The following is a 24,775-nucleotide window of genomic DNA, read 5'->3' as shown; positions in this document are numbered from 1 at the left end:
TTTTATAAGCATGTAAGTTAGTTGGTAGGTTACGATTTTAAGGTCAGTTTCCTGTACTTTTTCTAAGATATATTGAATTAGATACTGAATACACATCTGCCTGATTTTCAGCTTTTGTTACATTGCAATAAAACTATACACATTTACACTGACCTACAATTTTTTTTTTTTTTCTTAACTAGGGTCTCGCTCTGGCACCCAGACTGAAAAGTGCAGTGGCACGATTTCAGTTCACTGCAACTTCCATCTCCTGGGCTCAAGTCATCCTCTAACTTCAGCCTCCAGAGTAGTTGGGACTAAAGATATGTGCCACCGTGTCTGGCTAATTTTTGTATTTTTTGTAGAGACAGGGTTTCGCTACGTTGCCCAGGATGGTCTCAAATTCCTGAGCTCAAATTATCTGCCTTCCTCGGCCTCCCAGAATGCTGGGATTATAGGCATGAGCCACAATGCCTGGCCTGTTATTCTACTTTTTAATTCCCAATTAAGCAAATACTCTAGAAAGCTCAATTTTTTATTTTACTTAACCAATTAGGAAAAGAGCTTTGAAATACCTATTTGCAAAAGCAAATACAAAGATTTAGAATGACTTAATAGCATACTAAACATTCAAAAGATGAACAGAACATAAACACAATGTATTTGTAATATAAATATATGACAGAGAGATATTCATTTTTGGTACCACCTTAAAAAATCCAGCAGTACATTTTATTACCCTTCAGATCTTTGGGAATACTTAAAAATCCTAACCATTAAACTTTTTCTTTTCCTTCAGAGGAAAAATAATCCACAAAGTTGAATTGGTACTTCAAAAACAAATAATTTCCTTTTGTTACTCATTTTTTTTTGAGATGGAGTTTCCCTCTTGTTGCCCAGGCTGGAGTGCAATGGCACGATCTCGGCTCACAGCAACCTCCACCTCCTGGGTTCAAGCGATTCTCCTTCCTTAGCCTCCCGAGTAGCTGGGATTATGGGCATGCGCCACCATGCCCGGCCAATTTTGTATTTTTAGTGGAGATGGGGTTTCTCCATGTTGGTCAGGCTGGTCTCGAACTCCTGACCTCAGGTGATTCACCCACCTCAGCCTCCCAAAGTGCTGGGATTACAGGCGTGAGCCACTGCGCCCGGCCTGTTACTTCTTAAATGATCTGCAGAATAAAGTTATTCCATGTTAACTAGCAGCCAATGTATTCATTATGCTTTTACACTTTGATCATACCATGAACCAAATATTTCAAAGAGTGATTTATCATGGAAAAGTACGGTTTCTTCTTAAACAACCATGTATCAATTGCATAGTTTTGATGTGATAACAAAAGCCATAGTAAAGAGTTACAAAGGTATTAATATATGTTAGCTGAACTGAAATTGACTGTTAAAAAACAGTCTATCTTGGGTAGATGTTAGTGTAAACTTAGAGGGAAAAAACAGTCAATAGCAAAAAAGGTTTCTTTAAAAATAGGTTAATGCTAAGAATAAGAGCTTTTAAATTTTGTTTAAAAATAAGCTTATTAAACAAGAATATAAATTTTAATCAAAACAGCTCTTTGAAATGCCCTATTTTTCCTTGCACATAGCAGAAAATACATTTTTTCATAGTTTTCATCATTACATGTAAAAATGAGGCACTAGTTATACATATTTGAATATATTCACATGAATAGAAGTTTGTCCCATCTATAGACTTATTTTGCTCAATGGTTTCTGAATGGCAAACTGTTCACAAAAATAAGTCTTCTGAAGGAGGTGCATAAGAGAAACCAACGAATGCATCATCTGCCTCCAATACACTGGCATTCACTATAGAATAGTCAGAAGATACACACACAGAATATGGAACTGTTTCTTCTGTAAATGCTGTGTCAAAGTTTCTGATATCATCTGGTCCAGCCTAAAACATCAAAAGCACAGTATTATTCACCTTAGCTTTTCTTTCATTAATTTAATCCTTTATTTATTTTTTTGAGACAGGGTCTTGCACTGCCACCCGTGCTGGAGTGTCAGTGGCACGATCTTGGTTCACTGCAACCTCCGCCTCCTGGGTTCAAGCAGTTCTCCTGCCTCAGCCTCCTGAGTAGCTGGGATTATAGGCGCCCACCCACTGCGCCCAGCTAACTTTTTGTATTTTTAGTAGAGACAGGGTTTCACCATGTTGGTCAGGCTGACATGGTGACCTCGTGATTCACCCGCCTCAGCCTCCCAAAGTGCTGGGATTGCAGGTGTGAGCCACTGTGCCTGGCCCAATTTAGTCTTTTATTACAACTCCTTTATGAATTTGTGTGTTTATTGCTGGCAAGTTGAGATGTCTTCCTAATTCATTCCCTTGAAACACTTTTCTGCTTTTCCTTTCCTGACCTTTATTATTTAGGTGAAGTTATCTGTCCTTCTGGAACAGGGGTGTCCAATCTTTTGGGTTCCCTGGGCCACACTAAAAGAAGAATGGTCTTGGACCACACTCACTAACACTAACAATAGCTGATGAGCTAAAAAGCAAACAAAAAAACGCAAAAAAAGTCTCATAATGTTTTATAGAAAGTTTAAGAATTTGTGTTGGGCCGCATTCAAAACCATCCTGTGCCGCATGCAGCCCACAGACCGTGGGTTGAACAAGCTTGTTCTAACAGTTAAGGTTCTTTTTGAGTTGGGGGAGGAGAGAGAAAGGTAAGGAAGGCTCACAGACAGAGATTCGTTAATTTAAATCTCAAGGCTTGTCACTGATCCCCTTTCTCTCTACCCATCACTGCCTCGCTACACCCAAGTTTAGAAAAAGGTCTCAGGTAGGTTTTCAGGATAGCATTTTGTATTTGCATTTCCATAAAATGCCTATCCATCTGGCTTCTCAATTATGGGTAGGTAAAGCCTTCTGATGAATAAATGAAGCAGTTATAAGTAAAATTATAATTTTGTTATCAGTTATTTAATTAGGTTATTGGTTATAAGCAAAATTGTGAAAGATGACTCTTATTGTGCTACAGAGAATGTCATAAAGCATTTGACTAGGGCACTCTTAGCTCTGGAGGGCTACGGAGTCCTGATATGAAAATTAAGCATGATGGCTGCTTAAGCTCATAGACAGTCATTCTTAATTTTCCTTTACAAATCTGATGCAAGCTAATAGACTCTACGTTCCCCCCCCCCCCACACATACACACACAATTTTGAGACAGGGTGTCATCCTGTAGCCCAGGCTGGAATGCAGTGGCACAATCACAACTCACTGCAGCTTCGACCTCCTGGGCTCAAGGGATCATCCTGCCTAAGCCTTACCCAAGTAGCTGGGACCACAGGTATATGTCACTATACCTGGCTTATTTTTTATTTTTAGTAGAGTCGAGGTCTCACCATGTTGTCCAGGCTGGTCTTGAACTCCTGGGCTCAAGCAATCCTCCCACCTCAGCCTCCCAAAGTGTTGAGATTATAGCCATGAGCCGCCATGCCCAGCCCCAATATAGTTGTAGACAAAAACTAGGATACAAATTCAGGTGATTCACTCTTAAAGTCCATCCCTGGTCGGGCATGATGGCTCACGACTGTAATCCCAGCACTTTGGGAGGCCTAGGCGAGCGGTTCACGAGGTCAGGAGATCGCGACCATCCTGGCTAACAAGGTGAAAAAATACAAAAAATTAGCCGGGCCTGATGGCAGGCGCCTGTATTCTCAGCTGCTCAGAAGGCTAAGGCAGGAGAATGGCTGAACCTGGGAGGCGGAGCTTGCAGTGAGCCGAGATCGCGCCATTGCACTGCAGCCTGGGCGACAGAGCGAGACTCCGTCTCAAAAAAAAAAAAAAAAAAAAGTCCATCCCTGAATTTCTAGGTTATTTCTGCTCTATAGGGAAGGGAACCCTTAAAATGTTCAAGTCATTAAGTCTAACTGAGGGTGCACTCATAGAAATTCAGAACAGTATTATAAGCAAAGGATAATAGCCTCGTACATCTACAGACTGAGCAGAGACCACAAAAACCCAGAATGCTAGATCCTCCCATATGAGAAAATCCCCCATAGAGACAAAGAATGCCAGAAATTTTGTATGTATGTATATATGTATGTATTTTTCCTCATCAAATTCTTATATACAATCCTTCAAGCATGGGCTCTTGAATTCTGGCTACAAAATTTGCTAGCTGTCTTTTTTTTGAGACAGAATCTCATTCTGTTGCCCAGGCTGGAGTGCAGTGGCGTGATCTTGGCTCATCGAAACCTCCACTTTCCAGGTTCAAGCAATTATCATGCCTCAGACTTCTGAGTAGCTGGGACTACAGGTATCTGCCATCATGTCCAGCTAATTTTTGTATTTCTAGTAGAAACAGGGTTTCACCATGTTGGCCAGGCTGGTCTCGAACTTCTGACCTCAAGTGATATGCCCATCTTGGCCTCTCAAAGTGCTGGGATTACAGTTGTGTAATTTGTTATATAAACTACTCTATCTCTATGAGCTTGTTTCTTCTTCCATAAAGTAATACTACTATCACCTACCTCCTCAGGTTGTTGCAAGCATCTGATGTGTTAATAAATAAAATTTCCAGAATCTAACATGTATAAGGTACTCAAATGATGGCAATGTTCTCTGACTTGCCTGTATAATGCCCTCATGGCTCATGGCTGATACTGACAGGAATAATACAAGCTGAGCATCCCAAATCCAAAATGCTCCAAAATCCAAAAATTTTGAGCATCTACATGACAGTCACTGGAGCATTTTGAATTTCAGATTTTTAGATTTGGGATGCTCAATCAGTAAGTAAATCCTAAAATCCAAAAAACAATCCCAAATCTAAAACACTTCTGGTCCCAAACATTTCAGATAAAGGATACTCAACCTGTACTATGTGCTTTATTAAGAGTGAGGGCGGGCCAGGCACGGTGGCTCATGCCTGTAATCCCAGCCCTTTGGGAGGACGAGGCAGGCGGATCACGAGGTCAGGAGATCGAGACCATCCTGGTTAATACGATGAAACCCCGTCTTTACTAAAAATACAAAAAATTAGCCGGGCATGGTAGCGGGCACCTGTAGTCCCAGCTACTTGGGAGGCTGAGGCAAGAGAATCACTTGAACCCGGTAGGTGGAGGTTGCAGTGAGCCAAGATCGCGCCACTGCACTCCAGCCTGGGTGACAGGGCAAGACTCTGTCTCAATCAATCAATCAATAAATGAAATGAAATTTTATGTAGTCAAATATACCAACTTTTTTCTCTTATGGCTTCTGGGTCGTGCTTTAAAAAGTGACAGAGCAAGACTCCATCTCAAAAAAATAAATAAATAAATAAAAACAATAAAAAAAAGAGTGAGGGCTCTGCCCATCTCTACTAAAAATACAAAAAGTAGTCGGGTGTGGTGGTGCACACCTGTAGTCCCAGTTACTTGGGAGGCTGAGGCAGGAGAATACTTTGAACCTGGGAGGCGGAGGTTTCAGTGAACCGAGATAACGCCACTACACTCCAGCCTGGGCAACAGAGCAAGACTCTGTCTCAATCAATCAATAAATGAAATGAAATTTTATGTAGTCAAATCCACCAACTTTTTTCTCTTATGGCTTCTGGGTCGTGCTTTAAAAAGCATTCTTCACTTAAAGATTATACACAAAAATACTGTCTTAGGTCTTGCAAGGGTTACTTTTAGGTGCCTGGAATAGGTGTGATTACAGGTGCGTGCCACCAAACCCAGCTAATTTTTCACTTTTTGTTGTTGTTGTTAAGAGACAGGGTCTTGCCATGTTGCCCAGGCTGGTCTGGAACTCCTGGGCTCAAAAATTCCACCCGCCTCAGCCTCACAAAGTACTGGGATTACAGGTATGAGCCACTGTGTTCAGCCCATACCTAGGTTTTAATTCTTCAGAGGGTTTGGGAATGCATATCAAGGACCTAACACAATGCTGGGTACACAGTGGGCACACACTAGAAGTTAATTCTTTTTTTCTCCCCTCTACTTGGAAATGTACAGCATAACTATGTCCTGGTACTAAAAGCACCCTCAATCCAATCTGTCCTTTCCAGACCCTTGTATTTTCATAGTATTTCCCTTCCTACCACATCCAATCCCTTAACACTTAGCTAGTGTTAACAACCATTAATAAGTGTGATTCATTGACCCAGCAATGAATATTTTCTTTCAGCTTACAGAATTGTTAGAATGATGCCAGCCTCTCCCCAGGTCCAGACCCACCCCTCAGATGTGGCTTCTGAATGACCCACTTGGAGCATGGCCAAGCCACTCCTATCACAGCTGCATGCCACATCTACCCCCTCAGGGCAGGACTATGCCATACTTTTAAATTTAGGGATTATTTTCTATGCTATACTTTAAGGATTATTTGGGGGGAACCTCTAATTTTAAATGTTGGTGAGCCCTCTCCCACCAGTCAATTTTGTTTTCATACTTTCCCAAAATTTTATATATAATAAACAGAGATTCCTAAAGCAGGGACTGAGGCCACAGAACTGTAAACTATGAGCTATGCAGAATAGTCAGTATTTCAAAAATGGAGTAAAAAACCTGAGCAATTTGTATTCCAAGAGATGTCAAAATGAAACCAGCAACAAAGTAAGTTTTTCTGAGGATTAAAGTGGAGGCAAGGATCAAAACCTGGATGTACCCAACACAGAATGGAATGTTAGGATATGCTTCATAGTAATTTAGAGGATTTCAGATGGAGCTTCAATGAAATCCTATATGAATATGGCTTATTTTGGAGGTACTTGTTTTGTGTTGGTTGTTCTGAAATGGTATAATGAGAAATCTTTCAAAGTGTCAAAAACTACTTGTTGATGAATTTTATAGCCAAAAAAAGATTAAAATATAATAATGTACCCATTCATTGTATTAACCCATTTTAGGTCACTGCTCTTATCCTTTCTCTATCAGCTGCTGAGAGAATAAAATTAAGCAACCAAATCTTATTAGAATAAATTAAACATTTAGCAGTATAACCTCAATTTTGTGGGCTGAAAAAGAGAATCCAGAATGTGTTTTTACCCATTGTAAACAGAGAGATAAACTGCTTCCAGTACTTTTTTAATGTAGACTAGTTGGACACGTATAATTGAAGTAAATATTTTATGCAACCTGTTAGATTTTGAAATAATTCTCACTAACTGCTAGCAACATTCATCATAGAAATACTGAAGCTTAGCATGGTCAATAATCCCACTCTCTCTTTTCCTAGTAACTACCCTGTTAAAATATAAAACACTAAGCAGACTGGAAAATCAACTAATTTATTTTATTCACTGAAAGAATAAGCATCAAAGATTATTTCTGTCAACTGTTTTTCCCCCAGGGATGCAACCATAAGTTATTATGAGGCATCTGTTTTGTCTCATATTACATATTTTAATTCTACAACACTGAATGCCTGATATGCACTAAATATATAATTATTTAACTCTTCTCTTTATATATTTTATCCCCTTAACTGTAATTTTCTTGAAGACAGAGCCTATGTTCTACTTATTTGTGTTTTCTAACCAAGTTACCAATAAATATTTAACGGAAAAATTCCCAAACAGAGGGAAAATGATAAAAAAAAAGATATTACTAATTAAATGTCTACTGTGTGCAATGCACTCTGGTGCTTAACAAATGTTACCTGAAACAGCTCATGCTGTGAAAGAAAAAATAAATATAGAGAAGCTTAACTTCTAGTTAATCAGAGAAGAGCAGGGATCCAATGCTGGAGCTATCCATTTCCAATGTCACTTAGGAGTCCCTAATTCAGCATGCCTGATGATATATTTATTTGAATGTAATTAAATTCTGCTAAGATACTTAAAGAGAAAAATAATTCTTAAGAGTCTTAGTTTCCTACCACAAACTCTACAAATTTGGGACCAAAATTATTCCTAATGGTGTCATTCCTGGATGCACTACATGAAATAAGTCAGTCTACAAATATTATGTATGTAGGTGTCAAATATTACACCTATTAATACCAGCTAGGAGCTATGTATAGAAATTAACCTTGAACAAAGCCTGATAAGACTATTAAATAATACTTTCCTGATCTCCTTATCTGCTCTAATTTATTAAAAAAGTATTCCTGGCCAGGCACGGTGGCTCACGCGTGTAATCCCAGCACTTTGGGAGGCTGAGGCGGGTAGATCATGAGGTCAAGAGATCGAGACCATCTGGCCAACATGGTGAAACCCCATCTCCACTAAAAATACAAAAATTAGCTAGGTGTGGTGGCACACCCCTGTAGTCCCAGCTACTCAGGAGACTGAGGCAGGAGAATCTCCTGAACCAGGGAGGCAGAGGTTGTAGTGAGCCAAGATTGCACCACTGTCCTCCAGCCTGGCGACAGAGCAAGACTCTGTCTCCAAAAAAAAAAAAAAAAAAGTATTCCTTAGGTTTTACAGCAACATCAAAAAACTTAAATTCACCTATGATCTTAAAACTCCAAATCAATCTTGGTTTATATTCTATTCTAGTCCTTATCCTTAATTTTACTGCTATAAGTCACAAAAATTGTAATTACCATGTTTTCATGTAAGGATTTTCTAAGTGTTTGCTCATTTTTATATAATTTAACAAGAAAAGACAACAGCACATAAGGAAACATAGAATAATGACTCTGGAATCATGCATGTATTAGAATCCTGGCTCTACTACTTTTCATCCAGCTATGAGACATCTCTGAGCTTCTATTTCTTCATTTATAAAATGTGTAATAAGAAAAACAGTAATAGTAATAAGCTGGTAGCTTGAAGAGTAAATTATATATTATAACACATATAAAGTGTATATCCATATACAAAGGAAGCTATCATTAGTTACTAACATCATTACTGGCCTACTGATGATTATTAACAATTTTCCTGTTGTTATATATTTACTGTATTTTCCAAAATTTTCCACCACTGTTAATAGTATAAAGCTCATCTATAATGTGGCTTTTTGCTTTAAACAAATTATCTTTAGGTGAAATGTTTCCATCAAATAGATTTAACAAGTCTAGCTAACACGAACATTTTTATAATAGTATCCTCTTGTTTTCCCAAAAAAGTAACAATTTACATTAATATTATTTTATTAATGTTTGTCTATACCTGTTTTTTTTTTCAATTTTATTTTGAGACAGGGTCTTGCTCTATCACCCAGGCTGGAGTGCAGTGGCGCAATTTTGACTCACTGCAATCTCCACCTCCTGAGTTCAAGTGATTCTCATGCCTCAGACACCCTAGTAGTGTGGGAGTGTAAAGGCATGCATCACCACACCCGGATAATTTTTTTTTTTGTATTTTTAGTAGAGACAGGGTTTCGCCATGTTGGCGAGGTTGATCTTGAACTCCTGGCCTCAAGTGATCCACTCACCTCGGCCTCCCAAAGTGCTGGGAGTGATCTGCCCGCCTCAGCCTCCCAAAGTGCTGGGATCACAGGTGTGAGCCACCATACCTGGCTGACTTATTGAGTTCATTCTTTTCTTATACATACTCCAAAGAAACACTTTACAATTACTATGCTGGAATATATTTTTATCAAGCTAATCTAACTATAATCTTACTGGTCTCCCCAAAGTTATCAGTTATACTAGACAACCCTGAGTGACATATTTCACAAATATTTAGATAATGACTCCATTTAATTCAGGTGATTCTGAGATCTAGTCTGAAAATTATAATGAACTGCTATTATGTTTCACGATTTTAGAAAGATTTGGATATATACTCACCACATTAGGATTAAATGGTGGTGGAATCTTCTTTTGTACAAGGTCAGCCCAGCTGAGTGATTCAAAAAAAGGATGACTCTGAATTTCAAGCTGGAATATTAAAAAAATCTTTGACTAATGCTGAAGAATATATTAAGTACTAACTGCATAATTTTATGAAGCCACATTATTACTATTTTGCCCCTCAATGACTCTTTTTAGAAACGTGTGTATGTTATTTGTGTAGCAAAATGATGTTATTCATGTAAGCAATAGAAAGACTGAAAAAAAGTTACTTAGAATGATCTACTTAAACTTAAGTTGTATTCTCTTCACAGTCAGTTTCCTCACTGGTAAAATGGGGATAACATTTCTGCCCTAAATACTTCAGGGGAAGTATGTTTTAAGGATCAGTGTAAAGTATGGATGTAAAGTGCTATGAAAAGAATAAAGCACTACAGAGGTACAAAGAATTAGTGTTATTACTGGAGTAGGGGGGGTAAAGAAGTTGGGCAGAGGGCTTTATATAGTAGAGTAGAAATAAAATCTGTCATGAGTTCTACTAATAAAAAAATATCTCACTCAGGGTTGGTATTACCAAACAACGGCACAGTATTGACTCTAGCCTTTTCTCCTTCAAGGTGCCATGGGAGTGTATAAAGCAGGATCCAACCTAATTTGGTGGGTTAAAAAAGACTTCTTGGAGAAAATGGTATCTCATCAGAGGTCTGAAAAATGAGTAAGAATTCAGCCAGACAAAAGAATGGGGAGAGCATGTTCCAGAAAGGCTCTGAGGTGGCAAAGAGGTTAGTATGGTCAAGAAAATGAGAGTCCAATATGGCTGCAGTGTAGGGAAGGATGGGACTGTCACACATAAGGTGAAGCTCAAGAGCTAAACCGGCTGTATCATATCAGGTCTACATTAAACATTTTGGATTTTGCTGTAAGGTCGCAAGAAGCCATCAAGGGGATTTAGTCATGAGAATGTCATAACGTGTTTTTTTTGTTTTTTAAAGCATCAGGTTGGTGAGAAATGTTTTTTAAACCACCACCCTGGGCCAGGCGCAGTGGCTCACACCTATAATCCCAGTACTCTGGAAGGCCGAAGTGGGAGGATCACTTGAACCCAGGAGTTCAAACCCAACCTGGGCAATACAATGAGACTCCCCCATCTCTGCAAAATAGTGTGGTGGCACGCACCTGTAATCCAGCTATTTGGGGGCTGAGGTGGGAGGATCACTTGAACCTGGGAAGTTGAGGCTGCAGTGAGCCGTGATAACACCACCACACTCCAGCGTCGGCGACAAGAGCAAAACCCTGTCTCAAAAAAAAAAAAAAAAAATCCCCCAAAACACCACCCTGGCTACAGAGAGAATTAGATTGAAGAGTCAAGACCAGATAAAGGAAAAGCAGCTACCACTGTAACCAGACTAAAGATGACAAATAGTAGGAAAAGAGTAGCAGCAGTGGGGCTAGAAAGAAATGTCTGGATATGGGAAAGATTCAGGCAGCAAACGGAACAGAACCTGGCTGTTTGTTGAATATGGAAGTAAGGAAGAGGGAAAAATCAAGAATGCCTCTCAGATTTCTGGCCTGAACAGCCATATGGACAGTGATGTCCTTTAATACAAAAGGGAGCACAGGGGGACAATAGCGGCATTTGAGGTACTCTCAAGAACTCCAAGTGGCAGTGGTGAGCAGGCAGATACTATGTAAGTCTAGAGTTTAGAACAGAGGGCTGAAGAGTAAAGAAAAGATATAAATGTGTGAGATGAAAACACATAGATAATAACTAAAGCCATGGGATCAATTGAGATTGCCCAGGAAGACAGCACAGAAGAAAAGAGGGTTTAGGACAACAGGGCACCACAACACCTGAAGGTTGAAAAGGAGCTTACACAGGAGGTAATGGAGAATGGTCCAGAAATACAGAAAGAAAAGCCTGAGATGAGACGTATGTGTGCTCTTGCAGAAGCCTAGGGAACAGGAGAGTGTTGCTAAGTTTAAATGCTGCTGAGGGCGGCGTAAGTTGAAGAAAAGAAGTATCCAGCAATTCTCCTGGCTATTTTGTGGTAGACTGAGAAATGAAAGAGCTTGGGAAAGGGAGACTGAACAAAGAAAACTTTCAACAAGTTTGGCTAAGAAGGGAAGAAGATAGAGTAATACCTCTCAGGAGAGTAAGACTGAGGGGTTTTTTTTGGCTTAAGAAGCAACAGATTTGATAACATTTAATTACTGACTGGAAGGAACCAGAAAAAACGGGAGCAGTTGTTTGTGCAAAACAAACAAACAAGCATGAACAGTGTTCCTTACAAATGGACAGGATCTAGTGCACAGGTGGAAACAGACCTTTTCCACTACAACAGGAGGAAGGAAATGACAGGATCCTGCAGGTTTATATAGGTGTGTGGATTTGATAGCAGGAAGCTAAGTTAGCTCCACTCTGATGATTCTATTTTCCTTACAAAATAGAAGGCAAGATCATCTGTTAAAAGTGAAGAAGAAGAAAGGGAATCTGGGAAGTCTGGAGAGAAGGTATGAAATAGTTAATATAGAGAGGAGGAGAGTAAGCTACACAGAGAAACGAAGAGTATTACCAGACAGTGGGGAAGCACAGACGAGGTTCACAGTGCTTCCAATATGCCCAGTTTGTTACTTTCTTTAGCACTGTTCAGCAGCCCACGAGATGATAGTTGGATTCATCTAGACCTGCAATCTCCATCAATGAATTCAATAAATAGACCAAGGGACAAGGAGGTGTGAAATATTAGCAAGACTGTCTGGAACAACGGAAAGGAAGTTGTTGGCAGAGCTACCAGTTGAACTGGGGAGCAGGGCGTAGAGCAGTAGCAGCAAAGTCTTTTATTCACAGCTCAAGTTCAAGACTGATAAGCAGCCTCCAAGAATATCTGAGAAAGCAATTTAAAAGTTCATATTTCTTAATATTTTGTGAATTTACTGACACACAAACATAATGCCAGTAACTACACTACAAATTTAATTACCCTGATTTGAAACAAACATGCAGATTCCCTAATTATCTCAAGGAGGTCTCACCAAATTCCAAAAAAAAAAGTGATTTAGCGTTCAAGGCAAAAGACATTACCTCATGCAGACAAGAGGCACTTAACAAATTCCTGCTAAAGGAAATGATTTAGATGTTTAGATAGTCCCAAACCCTCAATAAAAAGCTTACTAGTTGGTTAGTCTCTGTTATTAGTTCATGAAAATGTTAGTATTATTTAGCAATAAAAACAGCAAAAGAAAGTTTAGGTAGTGAAAATATGCCACACAACACTTTTTAAAAAGAAGAGGAGGGGAATTTGTAATAAATGAAAATCAAGTAAATAACAGGGGGCGAAAGTGTATGTGGTGGACAGGGCGAAAGTGCATGCAAGAGAAAATGCTTTAAATACTATATAGTTTTATATAAATACAGGTGAAAACTATGGGGACAAGTATGCTTTTTTTCCATGTTGCTATTCAGCTCGTGTTGTATTCATTCAAATAAATACCATATAAAATAAAGCTTTATTTCCAAATTTTAAATAAGCTTAAATAAAGCTGGAGCTGGGAAAGCTGTTACATACAAAGTCTTCCTTGGCACCAAGTCGATTTTGCCTGTCTTTTTCTAGGAGTTCTTCCAGAATGGACCAGGCTGTAAGGCTCACTCCTGGCCTCAAACTTAGGGGTTTGTGAAGGATATTGTCATACATTTCAGCAACATCTCGGCAATAAAAAGGAGGCTGAGAAAAAAAAAAGCAAAATAAAACTTAGTGGTAAACAAATTATGTGAAAATGGGGTTAAAATGGCTTTGATCTTGAGGGAGCAGTCAGTTGAAAAAATGTATGGACCTCTTAGGTCGTGTAGATACCTGCAGTGTGGCTTCCTGAAGCGAAGAGATTCTAAAACCCAACACATCACAGAGCATAATCAGTGTTTACTGAATGAATTAGGGCCAGTTCATTCAATAGCACCTTGTAGACAGCTGTTAAATTATATGCAACTTGTAGTAGTATCTGTTTTAGAGAAAATGACCAACCTTATCGTATGCATAATGACAGAATCATTGGAAATGGAAGTTCAAGACAGATCAAACATTAATTTCAGACTTGGGAATAAACCCACTAAAACAAAGGAATTTCTTGTAGAGATGGAGGCCTGTAGATAATGTTCCTTAGGTACTTACAACAGAGATAATATTATGACTGTACTCTGCAGAATTAAAAATGCCACCGTGACAGCCGAAAGACTTGGGGTATGGCTTCAACACAAGCATTAGCTAATTATCTAATTATAAAGATTTAAAGTAAAAATAAAGGCCAGGCATGGTGGCTCACACCTGTAATCCCAGCACTTTGGGAGGATGAGATGGGCAGATCACTTGAGGCCAGGGTTTCAAGACCAGCCTGGGTAACATGGTGAAACCCTGTCTCTACTGAAAATATAAAAAACCAGCCAGGCATGGTGGTGTAGGCCAATAGTCCCATCTACTCAGGAGACTGAGGCACGAGAATTGGTTGAACCTGGGAGGTGGAGGATGCAGTGAGCTGAGATTGTGCCACTGCACTCCAGCCTGGGTCACAGAGCGAGACCCCATCTCAAATAAAATAAATAAATAAATAAATAAACAACTTTTGAGAAAAAAAAATGAGCTGTACAGGTTTCTGTACTCTGGGAATAAGAGGAAGGAAGATTATCATGCTACTCAGGTTCTATCTGCAAGGTTGTAATATGTAACCTACAAAACTACTTCCTTTTGAATTAACGTATCCAGAGCACCAGAAACATTTTTCCAAAGAGGGAATTACCATGTAAAATGTTACTGTTTATTTTTTTTTCCCAAAAAACCCCCCAATTTATTCACCAGAGGACTGGCCTCCAATATTTTACCCTTGTGGGTTTGTTTTTAACCTCTTAAATATTAGTTACTAGTATTTTTATAAAATAAGATGAATCTGACCTAAAACATTAAAATGACATTTTTTTCTTTTTAGTCTCCTTTTGTGAAAATTAGAAAAGTAATATATGCTTGTTGTAACAAATCTAGACAATACAGAAGTTTACAAAATAAAAAGTGAGGCCAGGTACAGTGGCTCACACTGGAAATCCCAGCACTTTGGGAGGCTGAGGTGGGCAGATCACTAGAGCTCAGGAGTTTGAGATCAGCCTGGGCAACATGGCGACACCCTGTCTCTACTAAAAATAAAAATAAATAAATAAATAAATTAGCTAGGCGGGGTGGTGCACGCCTGTAGTCCTAGCTACTCAGCAGGCTGAGGTGGGAGAAGCATCAGAGCCTGGGAAGTCAAGGTTGCAGTGAGTCGTGATCATTCCACTGCACTCCAACCTGAGCAACACAGTGAGACTCTGTCTCAAAAAAAAAAAAAGTAAAAATAATAAAGTATACATAGTTTTTAAAGTTAAGGGACTTTTATAGGCTTGTCACTTTTCCTTTCCTTTGTGTAAGAAAGAAAAAGCTTATCTTTTAAAATATAACTCTTTTTTTTTTGTTTTTTGATCTTTTTTGAGACAGAGTCTCGCTTTGTTGCCCACGCTGGAATGCAGTGGCATGATCACCACTCACTGTAACCTCCGCCTCCCGGGTTCAAGTGATTCCCCTGACTCAGCCTCCCAAGTATCTGGGATTACAGGGGCACGCCACTGTGCCAGATTAATTTTTGTATTTTTAGTAGAGATGAGGTTTTGCCATGTTGGCCAGGCTGGTCTTGAACTCCTGACCTAAAGTGATCCGCCTGCCTTGGCCTCCCAAAGTGCTGGGATTATAGGCGTGAGCCACTGCAGCTGGCCAAAATAAAACACTTTAAAACAATCAGTAAAAGTTTGATTAATAAAATATATGTTTCAAATGTCCTCTTTTGAATCAACTGCATTTTATGTGCAATGATATGTTTTCAAAGTCCTCTAAATAAATTAGAAGGATTCTGAAATATGAAGATGGCAAATAAACAGTGCTTAAAGGGAAATCAGGTATAAAGTGGCTTTCCAATGTTCTAAGTCAGCAGCATAACCAGACAACTAGATCTTTTGACATGTAGGTCACAGTCAAGGGCAAAGAAGAGATGGTGTTGGCTTTCACAGGAATCTATCATTCGAAACTAGCAAGATAAAACAAATGCTCTGAAATGTACTTCATGTTCTGAATTTAACTGTAAGCTCCACAGTTTTCAATGAAAAGCAAACAGACACTCAGCTCAGGTCTTGGCTGACAGCGGCATTTAACATCAGCGCTACACGTAGCAGCAGCTTCAGGGATTTGCACATCGTTCCCAGCACAAGGCTGCTGGACACTTAGGGGACCACAAAGGGAGTCTAGAAACTATTCTAAACATGTCATAAAGCCTACAGAAAAACATACATGTACTCTTATAAAGCTATTTGAGCTAACTAAAATGCCTACACTGTTTGCTTTGGGTTGGAATAATACTAACTCAACGTAGTGAAAAAACTTTATTCTTGTTAATCAGAAGTTCTGGCCAGCCTACGTGTCTTTAACTAAGAACTGGGCAAACTGACTGCATAAACATCACTTTTTTTCAAGAAAAATTTTAAGACATGGTGTTTTCAGGGATGGGAATAGAGTGATCTTCAATGATGGGAAAAGCTGAGCACCTGTGTATTAATTAAATCTATTAAACAAAATAAAAGGCAAAAACCAAAATACCTTATCTTCTGAAATACAGTAATTTATTGATAAATGCAAAAATCATTTTCTGTTCATTATCTTAAAATTAGAGTAATATTTGAGTAAACTGAATGGAAGCAGATAATTTTAATATTACAACCAGGTATCTATTTCTAAAAATGCCAGGGGGGTGAGAACATCTGAAATAGTTATTAGTATAACAGAGAAACAATTATATTAATTTTAAAAAACTGGTAACAAAATGAAAAGGGGTTTTTTGTCCTTTTTTTTTTTGAGACAGAATCTCCCTCTGTCACCCAGGCTGGAGTACACTGGTACAATCTTGGCTCACTGCAAATTCTACCTACTGAGTTCAAGCGATTCTTGGGCCTCCACCTCCCAAGTAGCTGGGACTACAGTATGCACCACCATAGCCAGATAATTTTTTGTATTTTTAGTAGAGATGGGATTTCGCCATGTTCCCCACGCTGGTCTCAAACTCCTGGCCTCAAGTGATCTGCCTGCCTCTGCCTCTCACAGTGCTCAGATTACAGGGTGAGGCACCATGCCCAGCCTCTTTTTGTACTTTTTCCTAATGTGGTTTTGAGTTCATTAAACCAGGCTATTACTGCTCTGTTAGTGTTATCTAAGTATCCATGAGATTCTTAAGGTGGGAGAGAGAGACAGACAATCAAATCAATGAGAATACACTGGAATAAAGAGATATAGAAATACATACCAATCCATACAGCATTTCATACAGAACAGCCCCAAGGCACCACCAATCCACAGTATTGTCATAGGGCTGTTTTCTAATTACTTCAGGTGCAAGGTACTATAGAAAAGAATAAAATATGAGAGCAACTTGGTAAACAAATCAAGACAAAATTTATAAATAATTGAGAAATTTAACAAATTTTAGTTGTTGCTATCATACTAAAACCAAATTATCTAGATTTCCAGTGGGTTGGGTATTCTCAGTCTACACCAGTGGTTCTTAGGTAACGTCACGTAGGACACTTCAAAATACATGTATTCTGCATTTCTCCTCGGAAACTGTGAGACAGTTAAAATAAATAAAAGAGTATAGTGAAGGTAGAATCTGTAATTCTCAATAGGTGAAGTAGGTATTTGTGGGGAAAGTCTTTCAAAGATTATTTTAGAAGTTCATTTGGTCATTACTCATGTTTTCCTCTTAAATACATTTTTTTTTTTTTTTTTTTGAGACAGGATCTTACTCTGTTGCCCAAGCTGGAATGCAGTGGCACAATCACAGCTCACTGCAGCCTCGACCTCCTGGGCTCAGGTGATACTCCCACCTCAGCCTCCCGAGGAGCTGGGACTACAGGCATGCACCACCACACCTGGCTAGTTTTTTGTATTTTTCATAGAGACAGGGGTTTAGCCATGTTGCCCAGGCTGGTCTAGAACTTCTGGGCTCAAACAATCTGCCCACTTTGGTCTCCCAAAGTGCTGGGATTACAGGCATGAGCTACAGCACCTAGCAAGAATTGTTAATGTAGCAATTATAATCCTTTCTTTTTTCTTTTCAGTAAAAAAGAATGAATTGTATTCTCATTTGAGAATTATAACAGCAATTCTCTAACATATTATTTAGAAAACTTGTGTAAGTTGTAGATGTCTATTTACATTTTAATTTGCAGGAAATTTAGAGTCATCACAACTTAACACATCTAAGACAGTGAACTCGAATTTTACATTCCAAAATATATTACCTCTTCCCATATGAAATACATGTAAGAAAGTAATTTCCTCTTAAGCTTATTTATGTGATCTAAAGAAATGGCAAAATATTTTAACTACGAAATTAATATACAATAACAAAAAATGTTTCTTCGTATATAAACCAAAACAGAATGGTTATAAATATATCCAAGCGCCAGGGTTAGACAGAAAAAAGAAGGAAAAACTCATTTCAAGGTAAACTTAGAAATACTTTTAGTTAAGTTTCTGAACTCAATTAGAAGCCATTTTCTCACACATTTTCAACATTGTATTTGCAAGTACTCCACGATAAAGATGAAATATTACATGGTACCTACAATCATTATAACTACCTTGGAATTTGGACAGTTTAAAATAAACCAAACTTGTTTCTGTGTGTGAAGTATGAATAATAAAGGTTTTACATGATTTGTAAGGATTATTATTATTGTCACAAATAGATACTTTTTTTGCTAGCTAACATGATTAGAAAATGGGATGGTCTGGTAAATAAATTCTGATTTGTGATTTTTTTTTCCATATCCACTGCTTTATTTTCTTCTGGTAAGTAAACACTTAATTTTATTACAAAAGATTTCAAGCATACAAAAAAATGAGAAAAACCAATGTTTTTGGTTTTTGTAACCAAAATGTAGAAAATGTAACCAAATGTAGAAAAACTACAACTGAGATATAGTCAAGTGTTAATATTTTGCCATATTTGCTTTAGCTCATTTTTTAAAAGAAAAACAGCTTTATTAAAAGAGTCACATACCACACAATTCACCCATTTAAAGTGTGTGATTCAATGTTGTTAACACATTCACAAAAAGAACACTTTCATCACTAATTTGTGATTTTTAAAGGATTAAAAATATAATTTTCTACAATATTTATTTTAGAACAAAAACAAAAAAAGAAATATAATTAAATGTGTAAAGAAGTTTAAGGTAAACTTCTCACATTAAAAACAAATAAACATAATTTATATTTGTTGGATTATTCAAAAGGGTCTTGCGGTATCTAACAATCACAGTTAAAAATACCCAACTATCAAGGCATGATTATCAGATATTTCCAGCTGGCTGGAAGCTGAAATGACAGTTTTTATTCTACTTTTCTTATTTTAAATTTATATATGCAATCTGTAATTCATATTTGCATTTTATACATGATTATATGAATGACAATGAGATATATTTCTTACCTCTGGTGTCCCACAGAATGTGGTAGTGGTGTCAGAAATAGCAATTCCTTCTTTACAAAGCCCAAAATCTGTTAAGACAACATGTCCCTGACAAATACAGGGGTGGTAAGATAAAACAGTGCATAAATAGGAATTGACAATTTTTCAGTAAGTTTTTCTTTTTTTTTGAAACAGAGTCTTACTCTGTCGCCCAGGCTGGAGTGCAGCAATGCGATCTCGGCTCACTGCAACCTCTGCCTCCTGAGTTCAAGCAATTCTCATGCCTCAGTCTCCCGAGAAGCTGGGACCACAGGTGCATGCCACCTGGCTAATTTCGCCATGTTGCCCAGGCTGGTTTTGAACTCCTGACCTCAAGTGATCCACTCACTTTGGCCTCCCAAAGTTCTGGGATTACAGGTGTGAGCCACCACACCCAGCCAATAAATTAACAGTTTTAAAACTCCTTTTATTTTCACATAATTATAGATCCACAGGAAATTGCAAAATAGCATACAGAAGAAATTGTCATCGGTACAATACTATTAACCAGACTGTCAACCTTATTCAGTTTTCACTTTTTACACGCATGCTTTGTGTGTGTGCTTAGCTCTACGCAATACAGATATACAGATTCATGTAACAACCACCACAATAAAGACACAACTGTTTCATTGCAAAGGAACTTCCCTAATGCTACCCCTTTATCTTTGCACTCTCTATCCCCTTGGACCCTGTCAACCACTAATCTGTTCTCCATCTCTACAGTTTTGTCATTTTGGGAATGTTATATAAATAAAATAACACAGTTCAGAATCTCTGAGACTTTTTTTGCACTAAGCATAAAAGCAACAACAAAAATTGAGAACTAGTAGATTTTTAAAAGAGAATACTTACTACTGAATCCAAAAGAATATTTTCTGGTTTCAAGTCTCTACCAAATTAAAAGGAAGGAAAAGCAAAACTGAATACAAACCGAAATAAAATACTGTTATATGTAATTTTTACAAGTATATTTAAAAATTGTACCTGTATACTATTTTGATGGAGTGTAAGTAACCCAATGCACTAGCAATTTCAGCAGCATAAAACCTAGCTCTGTGCTCAGGAAAGGACCGTTCTCTTTGTAAGTGGAAAAAAAGCTGTAAAATTGGTTGAGGAGTAGGAGAGACAGAATGTTAGCATCATTCACACATAGCATTAGACAAATATATTTGGTAAATACAAGGTAGGAATTGTTCTTTGTTACTTTGAACATGAGCTAAAAACGTAACAAGGCACAGAACTGTGACTCCCCTTCATCCATCTCCCCACCTAACAATCATTCTCTCTCTTTAACCACGTGTCTTTGTTTACCCTTGCTAATGTCACTCATCTCCCATTTACTACTCAATGCAATAATGTCCTCACCCTTCCAGGCAACTGCTCTGGAAAAGATTATCAATGAAGATCAATGATCTTGATATTGCCATGTAATTATCTTACAGAGCCTTTCTGGACTATGTTTTCCATTTGAAAATAAAAAAACAAAACACTATTCAGAGATTAAAAACTAGTGCCCAGCAGAACAAATATAACCATATGAGTATGTATCTCCATAGATATAATTTACTTGAGCCAAATACTGTTTTTCAAAAACTCTGAATTAGTTGGTAACATTAAAAACTGGGAATTTGGGGGTAAAAATTCACGGTTTTAGTTTCTTTTTTAAAAAAAGATAAGCTCTGGACCATTAGGCCTACTCTTCACAGCAGCAGCAGCAACTGGTTGCAGCTAAATAGCAGTTGGACTCTCTAGTTCATTTCTTATACTTCCTAATTTTTAATTTATTTCTTATAACCTGGCCTTTAACTAAGGTTACTGCGTGGGGGAAGTTCCCACTGGGTCCCTTGGCTTCGAAGATAAAAATCTCTCCTTGAGTCTTGGTGAATTCCATCTCTGCTCCTTTCTGGCCTCGGAAAATGCAGGGATGACACAGTTTCTGCCCTCGGTCCACTGTTATTTTTTCTCCAAATACCCTTCCCAGGTAACTTGATCCATTCTGTTGATTTTAATCACCACCTTAAAGTTGATGTCTCCTATGTGGACTTTACCCAATGACTTTGATGCAGAAAATCAATGAGGAAGCTGAGGCTCAGAGAGGCTTGCTTATCTGCCAAGTATCATAAAACCTACTTGTTTTTATTCTACTTTGCTCTGAAAAAGATACGAGGTAGTATACAAAGCTAAGTATTCATATGTCAAGGTTAAAATTTCTAAGTATGAACACTGGGGGAAAATAAGAGTATTAATGTATGGAAACCACACTCCTCCTGCCTCTAACTTTTCTCTTCATCTTTAACCCTTGTTTACCTATTACCCACTCAACTTCTCCTCCACCCACCCTGGCATTCTATTGTATTTTATTCTCCTTTTTTCATTATCTTGCATTTTTCAGATGACAAGCCTACCTCTTTCAATCTTTGCCAGTGAGCAGTCACTGTACAAAAAGGTCTCAGAAGCAGAGCCCTAAAAGAGCACGAAGAAACCACACATAAAGCAGGGAGCTTGCAGTGGGATCTCACCTGCACTAGATGCTTCTCATGAACATTTCAAAGACACAAGGTGGCACTTAAGAATGGGCTCTGCAGTTGAGATATCTAGGTTAAATCCAGGGCCTGACACTTATTAGAACACTGTAACATTGAGACTGCTATTTAACCTCTCTGAACCTCAATTTTCTTATTTATAAATAAGAAAATTTTGGCCAGGTATGGTCTCTCACACCTGTAATCCCAGCACTTTGGGAGGCCGAGGTGGGCGGATCATGAGGTCAGGAGTTTGACACCATCCTGGCCAACATGGCGAAACCCTGTCTCTACTAAAAATACAAAAATTAGCTCGGCGTCATGGCACATGCCTGTAATCTCAGCTACTTGGGAGGCTGAGGCAGGAGAATCGCTTGAACCAGGGTGTCAGAGCTTGCAGTGAGCTGAGATAGCACCACTGCACTCCAGCCTGGTGACAGAGAGACTCCATCTCAATAAATAAATAAATAAGAAAGAGAATTTCATTAAACGGGCATAATAGTGTCTTCTGAAGGAGTTGTGATTTACTGACATAATGCATGTAAAATCATTGCAAAGTGCCAAGCCTCAATAAATTCTCTTTACCTGTCAGCACTCAGGCACACACAAAATTAAATGAAAACCTTCAAGCTGAAAACAATACGGGGTCACCTGCATCAGTGAATCAGGATGCCTGAGAGATGCATAATCTTGCCTCCACACTGAAGAGTCTTAAGGGATTTTTATTTTATTTTTTGACACAATGTCTTGTTCTGTCACCCAGGCTGGAGTGCAGTGGTGTGATCATGGCTCACTGCAGCCGTGACATCCTGGGCTCAAACAATCCTCCCACTTCAGCCTCCTGAGGACTACAGAGGCATGCCACCATGCCCGGCTAATTTTTGTTATTTTTTTGTAGAGACAGGGTTTCGCCATGTTGCCCAGGCTGGTCTTGAACTCCTGGGCTCCAGCGATCCACCTACCTCAGCCTCCTAGAGTGCTGGGATTATAGGTGTTGAGCCACCACACCTGGCCTTAAGGGACTTTTGTCACAGATGTATAAAGGTGAATAATCATTCTTTTTACAATCTTTCCCTAAAATGATCTAGGTGTGTCTGACCATCTTTTGGTTTTGCAGAATATTAACTAATTTTCCTTATAGTTCCCTTTATTCTCCAGTTAAATGTACTACAGTTAAATGTACTACAGAAAATCTACAGTGATTTTCTGCTCTGAGATTGGGGGATGAAAGATCCCTTTGTAAAGATATGACAATACCTATTAGTTAAAATGATTTTTAAGACATTCACAGGTCAAAGACCAAACAAATTAGAAAGGTGTGAGGGTTGAGAAGTCAGCTGCCTAGATCCTGGAATCAGGCTGCCTGAGTTCAATCCCTGCCTCTGATACTAACCACATTACTTCTACAAGCTACCTAGCTTCTCTGTGCCTCAGTCAGTCTTACTATAGTTGTTGTGAAGGTAAAATTATATGTACAAAGAGCCAGAGTGATGGATACTAAGTAATACTCAATGGAAGTTATTATTATAATTATTATAATAGCAGCATTTCCCAAAGTGTATTTCAATATCCATCTGAATCAGAGTTTTGCATAATACTTAAGAGATTAGTTGAAACAAAAAAGGGGACTGCATGGTGTTTTTGTTTGTTTTTGAGGCAGAGCCTTGCTCTGTCGCCCAGGCTGGAGGGCACTGGTGCGATCTTGGCTCACGGCAAGTTCCGCTCCCGGGGTTCACACCATTCTCCTGCCTCAGCCTCCCGAGTAGCTGGGACTACAGGCGCCCACCACCATGCCCTGCTAATTTTTTGTATTTTTAGTAGAGACAGGTTTTCACCATGTTAGCCAGGATGGTCTCAATCTCCTGACCTCATTATCCACCCGCCTCAGCCTCCCAAAGTGCTGGGATTACAGGCGTGAGCCACCGCGCCCAGCCGACTGCATGGTTTTAAAAAATTCTCTCATCTTATATCCTGGATTTGAGGAGGCTGAGGCTGCAGTGAGCTGTGATCACACCACTGCACTCCAGCCTGGTGACAGAGTGAGACTGTCTCAAAAAAAAAAAAAAAAAAGATACCCTGACTTTGTATAAGACAGAATTTCTCAAAGTCTTTAACACGCTGAGGCATACTGTGAATCATCAAGAAACGATGTAACATGAAACATTTCCAAAACAGACTTTATCATAAAGCCTTTTTTGTTTGTGTGTGTGTGTGTTTTTAAAGACATGGGGTTTCATTCTGTTACCCAGGCTGCAGTGCAATCATAGCTTACTGTAGCCTCAAACTCCTGGGCTCAAGTGATCCTCCTGCCTCAGTCTCCTTAGCAGCTGAGACTAAAGGTGCAAACCACTGAGCCAAGCTACCACCACAGAGCCCCTTATTAGAGCACTATCGCATCTGATTAAATTTGCACATCTTGGAAAATGAGAATCTAGAGTAATATTTGTATGCAACTGTTGAGATAACTGCCTAAATTACAAATCACGTTTTACTCTAATATTTCAATATGTTATTCTTGCTATATAGTTTAGTGACAAATCTGTCCATGAAGCCAGCAGCTTCATATCAAGGTTCTTTTATGAACCTTTTCAACCATACCATATGCTTAAAAGCTCTGTGTTACAATTCTCCACATCCTGCATTGTATTCAGCCAGTACCTTGAATATTATTGCTATAAAAAGCTACTGATTTTATACTGTCCTTCTAAAACTTACAAGAAAAACTTTGACTTTATGCTATTTTTCTAAACTATTAATATTAGAAAACTCATTATAAAACTCACCTCCCCTCCATTAACAAAATCCAGAACAAAATAAAGCTTTTCAGTTGTTTGGAAGGAATAATGCAATCCAACCAAAAATGGATGTTTCACATTTTTCAAGAGCACATTACGTTCAGCCATAATATGCTTTTGCTAGAAAAAAGGCAAAAGATCAATTATATTATACACTAGAAAACAACTCTCTTAATTGAGAAAATGGGCTTGGGAGAAGCAACAGCTATTTT

The 24,775-nt window shown here is 38.5% G+C and overlaps 1 protein-coding gene across 3 annotated transcripts in view; it reads right to left on the bottom strand.

Annotated features, from left to right (window-relative positions):
- Nucleotides 1–851: 851 nt before the first annotated feature.
- Nucleotides 852–24,775, bottom strand: part of LOC105510903 (serine/threonine-protein kinase Sgk3) — a 213,659-nt gene continuing 189,735 nt past the window's right edge. For 2 of the 3 annotated variants that reach the window (XM_011940899.1, XM_011940898.1), the window contains 8 exons: nucleotides 24,552–24,683; nucleotides 20,231–20,343; nucleotides 20,099–20,135; nucleotides 19,226–19,312; nucleotides 17,033–17,128; nucleotides 13,237–13,392; nucleotides 9,668–9,757; nucleotides 852–1,894 (listed from right to left, as the gene is read on the bottom strand). In XM_011940899.1, coding sequence (XP_011796289.1) covers nucleotides 1,724–1,894; nucleotides 9,668–9,757; nucleotides 13,237–13,392; nucleotides 17,033–17,128; nucleotides 19,226–19,312; nucleotides 20,099–20,135; nucleotides 20,231–20,343; nucleotides 24,552–24,683 — 882 coding nt within the window. In that variant the 3' untranslated portion in view covers nucleotides 852–1,723. The remainder of the gene's footprint in view (nucleotides 1,895–9,667; nucleotides 9,758–13,236; nucleotides 13,393–17,032; nucleotides 17,129–19,225; nucleotides 19,313–20,098; nucleotides 20,136–20,230; nucleotides 20,344–24,551; nucleotides 24,684–24,775) is intronic. The other variant, XM_011940900.1, reaches the window with a different exon arrangement.

Source organism: Colobus angolensis, unplaced genomic scaffold, assembly GCF_000951035.1.
Source record: "Colobus angolensis palliatus isolate OR3802 unplaced genomic scaffold, Cang.pa_1.0 Scaffold194, whole genome shotgun sequence".
Taxonomy (NCBI): Eukaryota; Metazoa; Chordata; class Mammalia; order Primates; family Cercopithecidae; genus Colobus; species Colobus angolensis.
This window is presented reverse-complemented; position numbering and strand designations above follow the sequence as displayed.